Here is an 18,710-nt window from a genome sequence, read left to right on the forward strand (position 1 = left end):
CATCTTCAGTTCCTTCCCCTAAACTGTTAGCATCTTTTTTATTTAACAGTGCTAGTGATACATTCTGCTCCACTCTTACATCTTGACAGTTTACAGTTTAGACACTGTTTGCCACTTGTTTTCTAGGCCAGCCCGTACTGCCCCTTCTGCCCCTTGGTTATCTGATGTTCTACGTGAACAATGTTCTAAGCTTAGAACTGCTGAAAGGGTGTGGCACAAATCCAAAAATACAACTGACCTTAATGTGTATCAGTCACTCTTCTCTTCCTTCTCTGCTAATGTCTCCACTGCAAAAATGACATACTACCATAACAAAATTAACAATTCATCTGATGCTTGCATGCTTACATGCTTTTTAAAACATTTTCCTCACTCCTTTGTCCTCCTCCTCCCCCTCCTGCTTCATTTCTAATAGCTGATGACTTTGCCACGTTTTTCATCAATAAAATTAAAACCATCAATGCACAATTTTCCACACCACAATTCGTCAAGCTCATATCACCAGCAAACATACACTCATTCACATCATTCTCTTCACTCTCTGAGGCAGAAGTCTCCTAACTCATCCTTTCTAATCATCCTACTACTTGTCCGCTTGATCCTATTCCATCAAATCTCCTTCAAGCCATTTCTCCTGCAGTTGTATCTGCACTCTCTCACATCATTAACACATCCCTCCACACTGGTGTTTTTCCCTCATCATTTAGACAGGCTCATTGTAATGATAACCTTTGTTATCGTCGGGAAGAAGGAGGCGGGAACCGGCGGACAATCAAAACAACATTTTAATAAAGCAAAATAAACACAAAACAGCGCACCAGCCCCTCACGGACGACTGGTGCGCGCAAATAAAAACCAAAACACAACTAAAAGCCCAGGCCTGGTCCTCTCTCGTCCTTCACTGTCGTCGCTCCAGTTTTATATCCTTCCATCTCCTCAGTGGGCCTCGAGACCGGTGGGTCGAACAGGTGTAGCTCATCTCCAATCACTCCACCGGCCTCGCTCCCATGTCCCTCGGCCCCGCCCCACTCGTCACATACCCCCATCGCCCCTCGCAGGCCGGGGGGTACTCCCGAGACTGCGCTCTACTCCCCCCCCCCCCCCCCCCCCCCGGGGACCTGCGGGAACCTGGGGGTAGGACAGGCGAGGCGAGAGAAAAGGAGATGGAAGGAGGAGCGACAGAGACGAGAGAGGGGATAGAGGTGAAAAAAAAAAAAAATCCGGTTCCCAGACGCACCGCTGCTCGGCCCTCCACCAGCTGGGCGATCTCCTCCGCGGTGCCTGGCGGTGGCACTGGACGGCCCTCGGCGGACGGCACGACACTCCTCCGCCGCCCGGTGGACGGCGACGGCTCCTCCGGTTTTGGGCAGCCGGCAGGAGTCCCCCGTTCCCTGCTCCTCCCCGTTCCGGCGGATGGCAGCAGGCTCCGGCCACCTGGCAAACGGCGCAGACTCCTCCGCTCCCTCACGGACGGCAGCCGCCCCTCCCTATCGTGGGCGGCCGGTAGCGAGCTCGGCCGTCCCCGGGCAACTCGCTCCAGCCCACCGCCTCGAGCGTCCATGGCGGCACACTCCTCGCCTGCTCGTTGGCACCGCGGATTCACCACAGCGGCGAGGGATCTTCAGCAGCGCGTCCCTCCTTCTCCCGGGCTTCGGCACCACTGTAATGATAACCTTTGTTATCGTCGGGAAGAAGGAGGCGGGAACCGGCGGACAATCAAAACAACATTTTAATAAAGCAAAATAAACACAAAACAGCGCACCAGCCCCTCACGGACGACTGGTGCGCGCAAATAAAAACCAAAACACAACTAAAAGCCCAGGCCTGGTCCTCTCTCGTCCTTCACTGTCGTCGCTCCAGTTTTATATCCTTCCATCTCCTCCGTGGGCCTCGAGACCGGTGGGTCGAACAGGTGTAGCTCATCTCCAATCACTCCACCGGCCTCGCTCCCATGTCCCTCGTCCCCGCCCCACTCGTCACACTCATATAACTCCACTACTTAAGAAACCCACCCTCAACCCATCTCTTTTAGAGAACTACAGACCAGTTTCCCTTCTTCCTTTCATTGCAAAAACACTTGAACGAGCTGTGTTCAACCAGTCTCTGCATTTCTCACACAGTACAGCAACCAATCTGGCTTCAGAAGTGGACATTCAACTGAGACTGCCTTGCTTTCAGTTGTTGAAGCCCTAAGACTGGCAAGAGCGGAATCCAAATCTTCAATACTTATCCTGCTTGATCTGTCCGCTATTTTTGACATGGTTAACCACCAGATCCTCCTATCAACCCTCCTGGCAAAAGGCATCTCATGAACCGCACTCCAGTGGTTTGAGTCTTACCTATCAAATAGGTCCTTCAAAGTATCTTGGAAGGGTGCGGTGTCCAAGTCACAACATCTAACTACTAGGGTGCCTCAGGGCTCAGTTCTTGGACCACTTCTCTTCTCTGTCTACATGGGATCATTAGGTTCTGTCATTCAGAAACATGGCTTTTCATACCACTGCAATGCTGATGACACTCAACTCTACCTCTCATTCCATCCTGATGATCCAACGGTAGCTACTCGCATCTCAGCTTGTCTAACAGACATTTCTTGCTGGATGAAGGACCATCACCTTCAACTCAACCTTGCCAAGACAGAACTGCTTGTAGTTCCTGCAAACCCATCGTTTCATCAAAATTTCTCCATCAGGTTAGGCACATCATCCATAATTCCTTCAAAAACAGCCAGAAACCTTGGATTTATGATTGATGATCAGCTGACTTTCTCAGACCACATTGCTAAAACTGTCCGGTCCTGCAGATTTGCTTTATTCAACATCAAGAAGATCAGGCCCTTTCTTTCGGAACATGCTGCACAACTCCTTGTTCAAGCTCTTGTTCTCTCCAGGCTGGACTATTGCAATGCTCTCTTGGCAGGTCTTCCAGCCAGTTCTATCAAACCTTTATATTTAACCCTTTGGAGTCTATTAACACTTGTACGTGTTATGAGGCATTTTCTCCTGATAACCCCTAAAAGAACTTAACCTACACTGTCCGTTTTGATCGTACAGATAAGAGCAATACATCAATCGAATCTGTAAAGAATCTACTTTTTTTGTATACAGACATAATAACAACAAAACTTTGTGCATTTATAAAATAAAGATAACAAACAAGGTGTGATGTCTGCAGCCTTTGTCTGGGGTGATCTTCATTTACAAATGCATCATTAAAATGAACTGTAACTCAGTGAATACTTAACGAAGAGACATGAGAGATATATCTATAGAAAGCTTGACATGTCTACTTTTAAACTAAATAGTGCTGCCGAAAACAAATATTCTGTGATAAAGTAATCCATATGAAAACAACGCAATGTCCGTTTTTCACGTCTCCCTTCGTTATATCTAATGCGACCTCATCCACGTGCTGAACTCGCTTTTGAGATTATAATGTTTCACTGAAGCATGCGGCTTGAATACGCCCATACAATAGAAAACAACGCAGTGAGACTGTTCAAGTTTTTTATTTTTATTTTACTGTTTGCTTCGCGATGAGAGGAATAAGACATAATTCACCCCAAAAAGATGTGATGTGGATTACCTCAGGATTTGAGATTTCCTCAAAAAAAAAAAAAAAAAAAGAATGAAGCGCTTTATTCAGCTGAGATCATAAACATGAGTAAGTCTCTTTTTATTTATTTATATACATGTACTAGTTTTCACATAACGTGTAAACACTTGACTAGTTAGACTTTTTCCAAACTATAATTCCTGACTAAATGTATAATCAAGTGAAACATTCTGAAGTTTCAATAACAATATATACTACTATACCATTCAAAAGCTTGATGTAAAAAAATATATATGTAACAAATAAATGTAAATGTTACAAACGTAACAAACAAGGCTGTTCTTTCAATTTATCCCCCCATAAAACCTGAAAAAATATTCTCAGCTCTTTTCAACATTTATAATAATAATAATAATAATAACAATAATATATATATGTATATTTTTGTAGAAAATCTGATTGTTAAAAGGATTTCTGAATGATTGTGTGACTGGAGTAATGATGCAAAAAATTCAGCTTTGAAAGTCAGCTTTGATTGATCCTAATAAACTGTTTAACTGCACTCGCAAGTGAATATTAAAGGGTAACTAAACCCCTGGTCAGAGCCTGACTCCACCCACTGGCAATATTTGAAAAATGCTGAAAATTGGGCAGAGCACAGCGGAGATCGAGGGGATAAACCGAGGGCGGTGCTGAGCAGGTGGGGCGTGAACCTGAGACCCGCAGTGACGGATTGATTGACAGCTGCTGTCAGAGTCGCTAAAATGGAGAGTGACTGTAGTGACGCAAGTAGCTTTGCAACAGAGCGTTCATTTGAAGTAGAGGACTTTTCTCCCCCACCTTCACCTGAAGTGGAGGATGTCGAAGTGTCTGTGGCCTGAGCCATATCAATTCGAGGCGCTGGCTCAAACTGCGGAGTGAACTCCCGCACCGCGTCACTTTTCAGCACGAGCTGTGTGGAGAAGCCCATTTCCACCTCCATTGCGTTGGAGAAGCAATTCCGCGTAAAATGCAGTTTGCACACTCCAGCTCTAGGCGGGAACTCGCGGTCTTCCAGGCCAAGTGCATGCAACCACTGGCGCCTAATTTTAAAGTCTGCTGGAAAACAATGCAGTCCAGCAGTGCTGTCGCAACCAGCAACACTACCCCTACGTACCATCCTGACCACTGTACTAAATACAGATAAATCTACGCCAACTTGAAGCTATCCTAACTGATGCAATACTATGCTACTAACTAACTATACTTCTAACAATACTAACGTTACACTAACAACTATGCTAATTAACTACATAGGCTACATGAAAAATTCTAAATAACTATATAAATGCTATGCTAAATAGACGCTATAATAGTCGATCCTGGTCGTTTTCAATACTCGCAATTCCAACTCCTGACTCACAGTAATTTTGACGGAACAAGATGATTTTATACTGCCAATGGCGTGGTAGCTCATACCAAGGGGCGTGGTGAGCTGCAAACTGCTTACGTCAGCCGTGGTCACTTGCCACCGCAACATCCAATAGGAAAAATAAACTGCAGTAGCCACCGTTCAACCTGAAGAGGGCAGCACTCAGACGTTTTTACACCATATATTGTAGAATTAAAACACTTTATACTCAAATGTCAAAAAAGTTACTTCGAATCAATGAACAGCACTAATAAAGCCCCATTTTTACAGATCATTAACTAAAAAAAGTTGGTTTAGGGTTTAGTTACTCTTTAAATTATGTTGTGGGATAATTAAATATATTCTAAATATACTACAAACATAAAAATATATACATTTATTTTGTCCTCTTGTAACTCTTCCTCTCAGTCACAAACCTGACTGAAAGGCTCATTATGCAGCTCATTATGCAGGCCTTTGTCTTCTCAGGTGTAAATCACAATGATAATCATGATAGTTGACGCCTACTCGCATATGACTTTTACAAACAAAAAGTGTCTTAGAAAATTTAAATCAATATATTGTTCTCTGTGAGTGAGTAAACAAGATGTTTTTCACATAATTTAGAAAGAAAATTCTAGGCTACAAGCTCCAGTTCTCAAAAGTCCTGAGAACCAATGTTCTGTATGTGTTTTATGGCCTTATTCAAGTGATTTAACATTTTTAGTTTTTCACTAACCACGCATAACATTTTTCTTTTCCTGAAAAACACAATCAAATGTACATACATGCTGCTCACAGATTATTATAGCCCAGTTTTTTGCTGCTGATTACAGTGATATTAGACTTTAGCCTTTTAGATGTTTATAAGCAACTGAAAAAAGCACAAATGTCAGGGCATGACAAAACTTCTCCAGGCCCCAAAAATACCCTTAGACCTATGGGTTAATCCAGAACGTGGCAGCAAGATTAATTTTTAATTAGCCGAAAAGAAAACACGTAACACCTCTTTTCATCAATTTACGCTGGCTACCTATAGCTGCTTGCATTAAATTCAAGGCATTGATGTTTGGCTACAAAACCACCACTGACTCTGCACCCATTTACCTAATTTTTTTTACTTCAGACTTATGTGCCCTCTAGAAGCTTGCGTTCTGCAAATGAACGTCGCTTGATTGTGCCATCCCACATCCCAAAGAAGCATAAAGTCACTTTTACAGACTTTTAAATTAAATGTTTACTCCTGGTGGAATGACCTGCCCAACTCAATACGAGCAGCTGAGTCCTTAGCCACCTTCAAGAATCGGCTTAAAACCCATCTCTTCCATCCTTATTTGACCATCTAACTTTAGCACTCACTATTCTAATTTTATTCTTAAAAAAATAATAAATCTAACTACCTTTATAATATTTCTGTATTCTATTTTCTTTTCATTTATTATACAATTTTATATATATATAAAGACCTCTAACATTAACTTGCTCTATTCTTTTTCTATTCTATCTGTTTTCTTTTTATTAATTATATTATTTAAAAGCCCTTGCTATGTTTACTGTGTTTAAGCTAAATGAGACCTGTAATAGCACTTATATATCATTGCTCTTTTGTTGTATTTTGATTGCTTCCATTGTCCTCATTTGTAAGTTGCTTTGGATAAAAGCGTCTGCTAAGTGACTAAATGTATTTATATATATATATATATATATATATAGAGAGAGAGAGAGAGAGAGAGAGAGAGAGAGAGAGAGAGACAGACAGATAGGTAGATAGATAGATAGATAGATAGATAGATAGATAGATAGATAGATAGATAACTAAACAAATTATTATTATTATTATTATTATTAATAATAAATATTAATGCAAAGTTTTTATATATATATATATATATATACACGACTCTGTAAGTTTGCAGTTCCATGTTAGTAATGGCCATGACTGAATTAACTTAGTGATAAGAGTTCACAAACTGGACAGATCCAGTTTTGATCCAGATCCACTATTGGCTTTGACTAAAATTAATTTGATTTTCTAACCTAGTTCTTGAATCAGTTCAGGCTCTGTCATTCTCAGGATGAGATGGAAGGACACTCTGTTTAGGGGTGGCTCTCTTTCCAAAGCCTCAAATAGGAGCCGCATTGCTTCCTGCTGGGTTGGAGCAGTCTGCACTTGTTGAGCTGCTGCTTCATGGATCAGACTTTGGGAGACAACAGCCTCAGCAATGTCACTGACCCGAGTCGCACTTGTAATTATCTGCTCCTTGAATTCTGTCAGGAAGTCTCCAACTGTTGGGAAGGAGAACATTTGCACTGCATTAATAAACAATGCATGACACAATCAAAATTAAATTTTGATTAAATTAAGTATAGTGCAGTGAACTTTACCGTAATCTCTGGATTCTGCCATGGCTGCTTGCTTGCTTGCTTAAGAAATTAATTCCATTGTGTACTACAGTATTAAAAAATAATAAAATATCATTAAAAATAAAGGTTAAAGTGTACAGAAATGTAAAGGTGAAGTTATTTGAGTGTTATACTGTTTTCAAAAGATTTAACTGTGAAATGTATTGTGAAATAGAGAAAAACGATAAAGCAAGATATACATTCAATCCAGATAATTTTTAAACATGAGTTTAATTATTACATTATTACATTTACTAGAAAATACTATTTCAGTTTCTTAAAATTTCACATTTAATTTGATTGTTTTTGTTTGTTTATTTATTTATTTCAACAGGGACAATGTGCAAAAAAAACCCCATTAATTAAAGATGCTTTGCACCAGATTTAGCTCAAGCTAGTTTCCATCTGCAGTCCCCGAGCAGGTGAATTACAATACAAAATATACAATATAAAATGTAATTAATCACTCAAATACAACTATTAATTCATTCATTCAACCATTCTCCATTACACCCATCAGTCAGTAAATCATACCAAAATTACTACAATAAAACAACTAAAAATCATATTTAAATACACCGTTATCTATGCTGACACGAATGGTTTTCCAATAGCACTTTAGTATTGCGAGAAAAATCTTTCAGGTCTAAGGTAAGTTTCAGACTCTGTGGGAGTTTGTTCCATTCTTTGATGACTTTAAATGAGAAGGCTGTCTGTGCAAAGGCCGAGCCACGTTTAGGCAGTCTGCAATCATTGCAACTTGTGGACCTGGAGCTCCTACTCATCTGTTCAGAACAGAGCTGGACAAATGTTTTCAAGGGAGGAGGCGCAATATTATTTAAAATTTTAAAAACTAATCGCACATTGGCATACAAAATTATATTATCAAAGTTTAACATGCTGTATTTTCCAAGAATCAGACAGTGATGTTATCTCAGTGGCTTTTTGTCTAATACTTTAACAGCTTGATTATATAAAGATTTTAAAGGTTTTATTGCTGTTTCACTCGTCTGTGACCAACAAGAAATACAGTAATTAATATGAGGAATTATCATTGCCTCCAAGTAAATTTTTGCAGCATCATGAGTCAATGTATTCCTAATATGTCTAAAAACAGACAAACTGTATTTTAGTGTGCTGCAAATTATCTTAACATGTTTTTTGAAAGTGAAGGTTGAATCCAAAAAAAGGCCTAGATATTTAAATTCATTCACTTCTTTTATTTGACTCTGATTTGCATAAATGCATGGAAAGGAGGACTTCAGTCGTTGAGTTTTGGTAAAATACATTGCTACTGTTTTATTTACATTCAGTGTGAGCGAGGCAGAGAAAAGCCAATTTAAGATGTTTCCCATTACATTGGTTAATTTATTAGCTTCACTGGTCGCATCGCTTCCATGTACGTAAACTACAGTATCGTCTGCAAACATCTGCATGTCCACCTCACCGCACACTGAAGGAAGATCATTTATGTAAAGCGCGAACAGCAATGGCCCAAGAACAGAGCCTTGTGGGACACCCATGTCATTAGCCTTAGATGTTGATAACTTACTTTTGACTCTTTCGCACTGGACACGGTCACTGAGATATGATTCTACCCACTGTTGTGCACTTTGTGATAAATTATAGTTGCTCAGCTTCCTCAGTAGCACAGAGTGGTTGACCATGTCAAACGCCTTGCTTAGATCCAAAAACACGGCGCCCACGACCCCGCCCTTTTCCAGCTTTGCCTTCACCACCTCAATAAAGTAACAACATGCAGTTTCGGTGGAATGGTGTTTTCTATATCCAAATTGCATGGGATGTAGCATATTATTTTTGTTTAAATGTTCTTTTAGTTGCTCCGCAATTACTTTCTCTGCAATTTTTGAGACAACAGGAAGTATGCTAATCGGCCTGTAATTGCAGACCTCATATTTGCCCCTGATTTGAATACTGGAGTGATTACTGCGGTTTTAAAAGCAGTGGGAAAAAAGCTTTCTTCTATTGATTTATTTAGCAGGTATGTGATAGGAGTTACAAAAATTTCTTTATGTTTTTTAAGAAGAGCATTGTCCATTCCCTAAATATGTTTACTTTTAGAATTTGTCAATGATTGCATACATTTTTTAATTTAAAATTTGTTTGCCAATTTAAAATTTAGCATGTTTTGTTCATATGAAATACAATCAGACTTCGTACATAAATCAGTACAATCAGATGCTCGTACATAATTATTTGAGTCTCTATTTTGAATTCCCAGTACTTTGACTGATTCTATGAAGTAATTATTAAAATGATTCGCCACTATTTGAGCATCAGTTTCCAGATTTCAATTAATATTAATTTCTAATTTATGATCTTTACAACTCTTCCGACCAGTTACTTTATCAATGGTTTGCCACAGTCTTTTAGTGTTTCCTTTTGCTTGTTCAATTAAATTCATAAAAAATGTGCTTTAGTTCTTTGTAACAGTGTGGCAACTTTGTTTCTGAGCTCTTTGTACAAAAGCGAGTCTGTCAAAAGGCCTGTTTTCAAGGATTTTTTAAGTGCTGCATCTCTTAGTTTCATTAAATTCCACACTGTCTCATTCTTCCAGGGAAGAGGTGTTTTACCTTTGATCTGCCTAGATGATTCTTTGGAATATTTTGATAGGAGATCACTAAAGGTTATCATAAAGTCATTACTTGCTAATTGGCAATTTTTGCCACTAGTTATCTGATTCCATTGAATTTGTTCTATTTCATTATAAAACAATTCCAAGTCTCTTTTTGAGATATATGAAGCCCCTGAATTGATACCAATTCTATTAGAAGTTTTATATCTCGCTTTTGATAACCTCCTGACTATCAAAGTAAGGATTCCATGTCCTTATCCTTGTTTGTGAAATTTAACTAGCCATTTCTGAGTGAAAATTTTTCTATATGTATATATACAGTATATATATATATATATATATATATATATATATATATATATAGAAACAATTTTATGAATAATTTTTTCTACTGTAGCTAAGATGTGACTTAAGGAACTGGTCTTATTTGATAACATTTTTTAAAAGATTCTTACCTTTTGTGTTATTTCTGGATTGAATGAGATCTGTAAAAAGTTGTGGTCTGATGATGGAGGCATATTGCTGTAGTAATGGTGAAGGTGACTTTAAACATTTAAAAACAAATCTTATCTTACTTTAGCACATGCTTGATGTCTACGTAATTTACGTAAAATGGCACAGCTTTGGGTTATCATGCATTTGATAGGCTGTGGGTGGTAAAAAAAATTCTGTCTGGTCTTCTCTGATAAACGCAGTGTATGACAGTACAGGTCCACCCCTGATATGGTAATGTGAATTATCTACAGTAACACCCACTGCTAACTGGTTTGGGAATAAGTGCATACTAAATGAGAGCCAAAATTATGGCACCTTGAGCACACTTGTTTATATATATATATATATATATATATATATATATATATATATATATATATATATGTGTGTGTGTGTGTGTGTGTGTGTGTGTGTGTGTGTGTGTGTGTGTGTGTGTCACACACATAAACACAATGCATTTTTCTTCATTAAAAATATTATCAGCAAAGATTTTTGAGTGATTATTATTATTATTATTATTTTAAAAGAAATCCCCATTTGGTTTAATCAAGTTGCACTCCAGCATAAACGTTTTAAGTGTTTCAAGCATTGTTATTTAAAATAACAAATAACAATGCTTGACTTTGTGTGTGTGTGTGTATATATCACTCGCTCGTTGTTATTACTTCTCGGACTTTTATTATAGACGGTTGTCCCGGACTTGTATCAAATGCTACATCCGTCGATGCCGGAAGCGCAGACCAGCGGCGAGCTACAAACACAGAGGCTGTGTATTTTTCCCACCACCGTGTGTTCTTGTCAAATTTACAAAACGTCTTACGCAATGAGGTATCAATTGTTTTATTCTTCTTTAAGTAACATAACGTATGTTTGATTAAGTTAAATACCGAGGTTCATCAAACAGTTGCAAGTAGCAGTTGTTTATTTTTATTTTTTTTTTGGGTAGAACGCTAGCCCGATGCCTGTTAGCATGTTGTTCTGCTAGTCGCCGTGCTTTTGACAAATACAATTTATTTATTATTGAAGTACATGTTTAAAATTGACTAAACAACGCGTTTATATTTAATCTTCATTTAGTATTTTTAGACGCTATATATCCGAAAAACGAGATTTTATGAATTAATGAATGAACGAACGAAGATTCGAGCTTTAACATGAACAATGATGCTCGTTTCACCACCTGGGATACACTGTGATTTCTCATTGGCTATTTTTTTGTTTGTCTCGTAAATTATTATCTCACAAACATTTTGTGATTCATTTCTTTGTAAATTACACGTTTTCCCCCTCATATTGTCGGGTTTCCTTTTTAATTTATTGAAATGATTGTTTTTGTTTTTTTTTTTCCCTAGAGGAGATCGTGGCAGGGGCCGAGGTGGCCGCTTTGGCTCCCGCGGAGGATTGATCCAGGGGTCCGTTGTTTATTATGCATATGTTTGTTTTTTTTTATTATTCATTGCCTTTAATTTCTTCATATTGACTTGACGTTGTCTATGCTTTCTGTTCTCTCAGGTATCGACCCTTTGTCCCTCACATACCATTTGACTTCTATGTTGTAAGTACAGTTTTACGCCGATTCTTTGCTTTGTGGAACAAGCCTCTAGCTCATAAATCTCTTCTTGCAGTGTGAGATGGCCTTTCCTCGTGTGAAGCCAGCCCCTGATGAGACCACTTTCAGCGAATGTCTGCTGAAGAGAAACCAAGACCTCTCTCCTACCCCTGTTGAACAGGTACATTGATTTTTCATTAAGATAAATGATGTCAAAACACTCAAGCGAATCCTGTCCATTTAGCTTAAGCCATATATCAGCAGTTAATAGCACCTCATCACCACCCTCCATATTTATTTATTTCTGTTATTTGTTTAATAATTCTTGCTCTTATTTATTTATTTCTCTCTCAGGCTTCCATTTTGTCCTTGGTCACTAAGATTAACAACGTCATTGACAACCTAATTGTTGCACCTGGAAGCTTTGAAGTGGTGAGAAGACATTTTAATAAGTCAATTAAAATGTTTTTCTTTGTTTTAATAATGCTAATCAATGTCTAACAATTTCTAGCAAATTGAGGAAGTAAGGCAAGTTGGCTCGTATAAAAAGGGCACCATGACAAATGGACACAATGTAGCCGACCTCGTGGTTATCCTGAAGATCTTGCCCACCTGTGAGTGAATTGTGATGTTCTGTTTAGCTGTCTTAATGTTTTTCCCTAGCCCATTTATGCTTAATTTATTGATAATCCTATTATGTTTTGTTCAGTGGAAGCTGTCGCTGCCTTGGGAAACAAAGTAGTTGAGACCCTGCGCACACAGGACCCTTCTGAGGGTGAGTATGGGTTTTAATCTGGCAAGCCAGTTAGAGCATAGTAGGAAAAATCATTTGTAAACAAAATAGTGAAAAATAAAGTTCTCAACTAAATATTTTCCCGTTCTCTTCAGTACTGTCCATGCTTACTAACGAGACGGGATTTGAGATCAGCTCTGCTGATGCCACTGTGAAAATCCTCATCACCACGGTTCCACCCAACCTGCGCAAACTGGACCCAGAGCTCCACCGTATGTTACACACACAAACACTTCACATATATTCTTACAAAAGAGCTTTTCTTACTAGGGATGTACCAGGTATCTGTACAATACTGCTCTTTTCTTTTTCATTCTTGTCAATATTGGAAGTGTAATTGTACACAGTGATTTAGCTTATATTGACATTTGCTGTTATCTAATGTTCATTAAAGAACACAAATAGTGTTTAACTTATAACTAGGGCTGAAACGATTCCTTGAGTAACTCGATTACAAAAAATGATCGAGGCAAATTCCTCTGCATCGAAGCCTCTTTTAATTTATTTTAAATCTCACGTCAGGTTCTTTGGCAATTATTTTTTTTTAATGTGACACAACGCGTTTACGTCACCCACAAAGCGGAAGGAGACACAAGCGCTGAGTCCTTAATCGCATACTGCAAGGAGTCAGCAGTGTTTTGATTTGAGAGCGTGGGCAAGTGAAAGAGAACGTTGTGGTGTGTGTCCATTGCAAGATAGAGCTGGCATACCACAACTAGGGCCCTATGATTTCCGCGATGCAGAAAACGCGGAGGGAATCGTGGAATCCAGTCATAAAAACGGAATTTACAGTTTAACACGGAATGGCACGGAATTTGTCGAATTTTTAATGAATTAATTTAAAAATAGGTCATTGCACTTACATCAAATCACGATATGTACTAATATCTGTAAATATTAAGCTGGAAGAGTCTATTGAAATATGAATCCTGCATGTTCTGTGTGTCTGTGTTAATGAATGGAGCAGAAGCGCGTCTTCATTCATTAAACACACGGAAGCGCGAGTGACACTCTGGTGATTTCAGTGTCTTTCCTCTCACTAAATAAAGACGTGAACACATGAGGAACATCTCCAGAACTGCTCTGACAGTCACTTCATGAGCATTTGACCGTTTGATTTGAGTAAAACTAGCATCACATCACATATACAGAACTGTAAAGGTACGTCAACCCGTCAAAATAAAAGTCCGGTTTAGTTTAGTTATTGCGGGTTAGTACCAAAAAGTTAAGTTTGCTTAATTTTCAATAATTAAAAGATAAATTAAATGTTTTATGTGTTTAATGTTTAATCTGCATCTCAGAAAACGCTTTATTTAAAACCCCAATTGAATGGCACTTAAATGCACTTAATTCATCTGTCAACTTTGTCATTGTTCACAGTACAGACAGAGAAACAATGGTTACTAATTAAATGTTTATTTTTGATGTATGCATTGCATTCTATGCATTTAAAAAATAAAACTTTAAAATAAAAAGGGAAACTTAGTTGTTCATTTTAAGAGACCCAGGAGTCTTATTTTCTTTTGCATAATATTGCACTTTAAGCAAAAATACATTTTATCTGATTACTCAGTCGATGGAATTTTTGGTAGAATACTCGATTACTAAAATATTCGATAGCTACAGCCCTACTTATAACACAAATATAGTCTTCAGCAAACCTATCCTGTTTTTCAAACTGTACACTAATTTTGTGATGCTTAAATTCACTATTAAATTAAAATTGTTGTTTTTAGCCATTTATTTAGTCTAAATTTGTAAAGAGCTCCAGTATCTGGCATTTATCTATTATCTGTAATCTTGGATGACCAGAATTTTAAAGTTAAATATTTTTCTCTTTGTTTTACAGTGGACATCAAGGTTCTGCAGAGTGCTCTGGCAGCCATTCGTCACGCTCGCTGGTTTGAGGAGAACGCTTCTCAGTCAACGCAAGTAAATTTCTATGAATGGCATCAGTGAATCAAATGTGTTCTGTGGCTTACTTCGGTTTTTTCATCATCTGTTAGTGTGAAAGTTTTGATCCGCTTGCTGAAAGACCTGCGAGTCCGTTTTCCTGGATTTGAGCCTCTCACTCCCTGGATTCTAGATCTGCTGGTGAGCACTGTTGACAATGTCTAACTTTTTTCTAAGCTTATCTGCACCACACTGGCTGACTTGCCTGTAATTTTGCTCTCCTCACAGGGACACTCTGCTGTGATGAACAACCCGTCCAGGCAGCCCTTGCCACTCAACGTTGCGTACAGGTAAAGTGGTACTTCCTGTTTATGGTAATGGGCATTAAACTCTGTGGATTTTGTAGTATAATGAGCGTGTGTATTACAGGCGCTGTCTTCAGATGCTCGCCGCAGGTCTTTTCCTGCCAGGCTCTGTAGGAATCACTGATCCGTGTGAAAGCGGAAACTTCCGTGTGCACACTGTCATGACCCTGGAGCAGCAGGTAATGCAGATTTCAGTCAGCAGGTAATTTAGTGTTACAAATACAGGTAATCTAATTGTTTTTTTTTTCTGCAGGACATGGTGTGTTTCACAGCCCAAACACTGGTGAGGGTTCTCTCTCACGGAGGATACAGAAAAATATTGGGCCTTGAAGGAGATGCTAGTTGTAAGTGTTTGAAGTTTATTCCAGTTTCAGTTGATTTATGTAGTTGCATTTGATTGTCAGTGTCGCTGAGAGGCTGATGTTTGTGATGCATATCTGTAGATCTCACCACTGAGATGTCTACATGGGATGGAGTGATTGTCACCCCATCTGAAAAAGCTTATGAGAAACCCCCAGAGCGCAAGGAAGAGGAGGATGAAGCATTGGAGGAAGGTGGAGAGGGAGAAGATGAAAGCATGGAGACCCAGGAGTAATGCAATGGTCTCTAACAAAGTTTTGGCTTGGTCATTTGTATTTATGTTGGTTTTTAGTAGAGATTTGTGTCTCATAAGTTTTACCCAGAAGATCTCTGCATATCTACATGTGATTTCTGTACATCGGTCTGCACCCCCTAGAGTTAAAGCCATGGTAGTACACAGCCAAGAGCTCTAACAAGGACCAAAAGGCAGTGGTTCATTATTCTGTCTTCTCACCTCAGATCATTCTGATACGGTTACGTCTAGGAAAAGGACTGAAAATCACTTAATTTGGTTTCATGTGTAAGGTTTTTTTTTTTTTTTTTTTTTATCACTGATTGATCAAGTAAAGTTTTTATTGCCTCCTCTGTACTATACGTTTCTGCTTTTTTTTGTTATTTCTTTAAATGTTGCTTGGGTATTTTTAGGTTTCACAATCCTTTTATTGTGTTGATTGATCTTGGACAAGTATTTCAATGGATAATTTACCCAGAATTGAAAATGAGGTTCGTTTTCTTGTCAAGCTAGTGTGGTTGAGCTAAAACACGTTCAAAAAATAAGAGACTAGAAAGAATATCTTAATTTCTCTACTAAAGATAAATGGGAGTTTTATGTGTGTAGCATGATGTGATGGCATCATCACATCATTCCACTTTAAAAAATCGGAACACATAAAATTAATACCATATAAACTGGGTAGGGCAATGTCTGTAGTACTATATAAAGTACCATAAAATTACTGTAAAAAGTATAATTTACAGTTTAGATACAAGTTTTCACCAAAAATGTTTTTTTTTAATATAAAATTATAAACTTTACATTTCAGCCTTTAAAGTCAAAAGTATTAATGTATTACTTTAAACAATTATCAATAAATTATATAAAATAACAGATAAGGGGTGTGCAAAATTGAAACAAAAAAAAAAACTCAAATATTCTGTGATTTTATCGATACTGATAATTAGATTATATTTTGCTGAGTGTGTTATTGTGCTGATATCTTAAGGACTACTGCGAACAGCTGACTCCTGAATGTTTTGATATTCTGTGTGGTAACACAGCAGTATTAGAAATGAATAATTTCCATCAAGTTTTATGGGCATTTCTACCTTTAAGTCATTTTTTTTCTAAAAGTGTCCACCATACTTTAAGTCAGATTCTTGCATTTGGGTTGTTACAAACAAATTAAATCCGCATCATCAGATTTCATTATTGCAATGCAGAGGAAACACGGAAGCTGCATTAGGAGTGTCATTTAAAATCATCTGCACACTGTGTAATGCAGCACAGAAGGGACATGTAATACCTTAACCTGCAGTTACAAATGCATGAATAATATTTTTATATTTTAAACATAAAATATTAGAAAAAAGACAATCCCGTACACTATCAACGTGCAAAACAATAAAAATGCTTTAATAGCAACGTTTCGATCGTATGATCTTCATCAGGCATCAACATTGTATTCAAACTCCATTGTATTTAAAACAATATGACAAAGCACAGTGAAGAATTGTCAATATCCAATCAAGATTAGTAATTGAAAAATCATCAACACCACACCACATTGTTAACTCCACAATTACATCGTAAATGCAAAATATATAAATATAATAAATAATATAAATATAAAATAATATTATTAATGATATCATACATGTAATAATCATATTTCATAACATTAAATAATGCGTCATCATTTATACCCATAGGTGATAAAGTCTGAAGGGTAAAAATCCAGAACAATTCGCGTCTCTGTAAGAGCAATACAATATCGCCGCCTCTAGGTGGCACACTCACTTTCTCAATCCCACAGAGGCGTAAAGAAGGAAACATCGTGATTAAATGATAAGAAATGACCATTACCTTGTGAGGTGTCAGATTAGGCACAAGATAACCGTGCCAAGGAGAAAAACTAAAGGCACAACCCCGAAAAAACTTGACCTTGGAAAGCTTGCAAATGAAGAGCACTGCAGAAGACTGGCTGAAACTGTGTCATCTGCAGTAAATGGTGCAAAAGTCAAAACAGTAGGATCAGAGGACATTGAAGAAAAATGGCAGGCACTGAAGAAGGCAGTCTATTCTGCAGCAGAAATTACCTTAGGTCACCCACAGCGTAGAACTCCTGACTGGTTTCAGGAACATGATGAGGAGATCCAGAAGCTGCTGGATGAAAAACACCTCCTGCATAAGCGACATCTGCAGGAAAACTCTAATGGGAGTAGGGCTGATTTTGCTGAGATCAAGGCCAAAGTACAGAGAGAGGTGAGGCGAATAAAGAACGACTGGTGGCGTAGGCAGGCAGAAAAACTGCAAAGCATGGCTGACAACCATGATTATCATGGATTGTTTACAGGGCTAAAGGCAATCTATGGTCCAAGGAGCAATGCAGTGGTACCTGTCAAGTCAGCAGATGGAGGAAAACTACACTGAACTATTAGAGATTCAGAGTAGATGGAAAGAGCATTTCTATAATCTGCTAAACCAGCAAGGATCCGCTGAACCAGATGCCTTTAAATGGCTAAAAGGACACCAGAGTCGTGATGACCTCTGCTATGAGATCACTATGGAAGAGCTTGAGAAAGCCCTAAAGGCCATAGCAAGCCACAGAGCACCAGGTCTAGATGGAATCCCCTCAGAGGTGCTCAAGAAAGGAGGAAGAGTACTCAGAGAGGAGCTCCTGAAACTTTTTAACAGCTGCCTTGTCCATGAGTTTGTACCTCAGGACTTCAATGATGCACTGGTTGTCACAATCTACAAGAGAAAGGGAGACCGAGCAGACTGTGGAAACTACAGAGGCATTTACTTGTTAGCCATTACAGGCAAAGTTCTGGCTAAAATCATACTCAGTCGGCTCAAAAGCATTGCCGAGCAAGTCTTACCAGAGAGTCAATGCGGCTTTAGGTCAGGGAGATCTACCACTGATATGATTTTTACTCTACGGCAGCTACAGGAGAAAGCAATGGAGCAACATCAGTCTCTCTTTGTGGTGTTCGTAGATTTCTCAAAGGCATTCGACACGGTCGATCGAGAAACTCTTTGGAAAGTCTTACAGATCTATGGATGCCCCGAGAAGCTTGTTAACATCATCAAG

At 38.4% G+C, this 18,710-nt stretch overlaps 2 protein-coding genes across 2 annotated transcripts in view; one reads left to right on the forward strand and one right to left on the reverse strand.

Moving 5' to 3' along the window:
* si:ch211-250g4.3 (extracellular matrix-binding protein ebh) overlaps positions 1-10,488 on the reverse strand; it is a 59,494-nt gene extending 49,006 nt beyond the window's left edge. The window contains exons 1-3 of the mRNA XM_059555432.1: positions 10,400-10,488; positions 7,331-7,394; positions 6,983-7,231 (exon numbers count right to left, since the gene is read on the reverse strand). Of these exons, the coding sequence (XP_059411415.1) occupies positions 6,983-7,231; positions 7,331-7,352 (271 nt within the window). The 5' untranslated portion in view covers positions 7,353-7,394; positions 10,400-10,488. The remainder of the gene's footprint in view (positions 1-6,982; positions 7,232-7,330; positions 7,395-10,399) is intronic.
* A 626-nt stretch (positions 10,489-11,114) lies between these two features.
* Positions 11,115-15,988, forward strand: LOC132145437 (interleukin enhancer-binding factor 2 homolog). Its single transcript, XM_059556476.1, has 14 exons — positions 11,115-11,267; positions 11,792-11,851; positions 11,952-11,994; positions 12,065-12,169; positions 12,343-12,420; positions 12,500-12,602; positions 12,698-12,763; positions 12,877-12,993; positions 14,631-14,709; positions 14,788-14,875; positions 14,963-15,024; positions 15,104-15,218; positions 15,293-15,383; positions 15,483-15,988. The coding sequence occupies exons 1-14, from the start codon at positions 11,149-11,151 to the stop codon at positions 15,632-15,634; spliced, it is 1,278 nt and encodes a 425-aa protein (XP_059412459.1). The 5' UTR covers positions 11,115-11,148; the 3' UTR covers positions 15,635-15,988.
* The last annotated feature ends 2,722 nt before the right edge of the window (positions 15,989-18,710 follow it).

This window comes from Carassius carassius, chromosome 8 (assembly GCF_963082965.1).
Source record: "Carassius carassius chromosome 8, fCarCar2.1, whole genome shotgun sequence".
Lineage (NCBI taxonomy): Eukaryota > Metazoa > Chordata > Actinopteri > Cypriniformes > Cyprinidae > Carassius > Carassius carassius.

Bases quoted from the DNA above. Each gene is read 5' to 3' on its own strand.
- LOC132145437 (XM_059556476.1), top strand. From the start codon at position 11,149: ATGCTACATCCGTCGATGCCGGAAGCGCAGACCAGCGGCGAGCTACAA. The intron at 11,268-11,791 runs GTATCAATTGTT...TTTTTTCCCTAG, and splicing joins AAAACGTCTTACGCAATGAG to AGGAGATCGTGGCAGGGGCC. The intron at 11,852-11,951 runs GTCCGTTGTTTA...CTGTTCTCTCAG, and splicing joins CGCGGAGGATTGATCCAGGG to GTATCGACCCTTTGTCCCTC.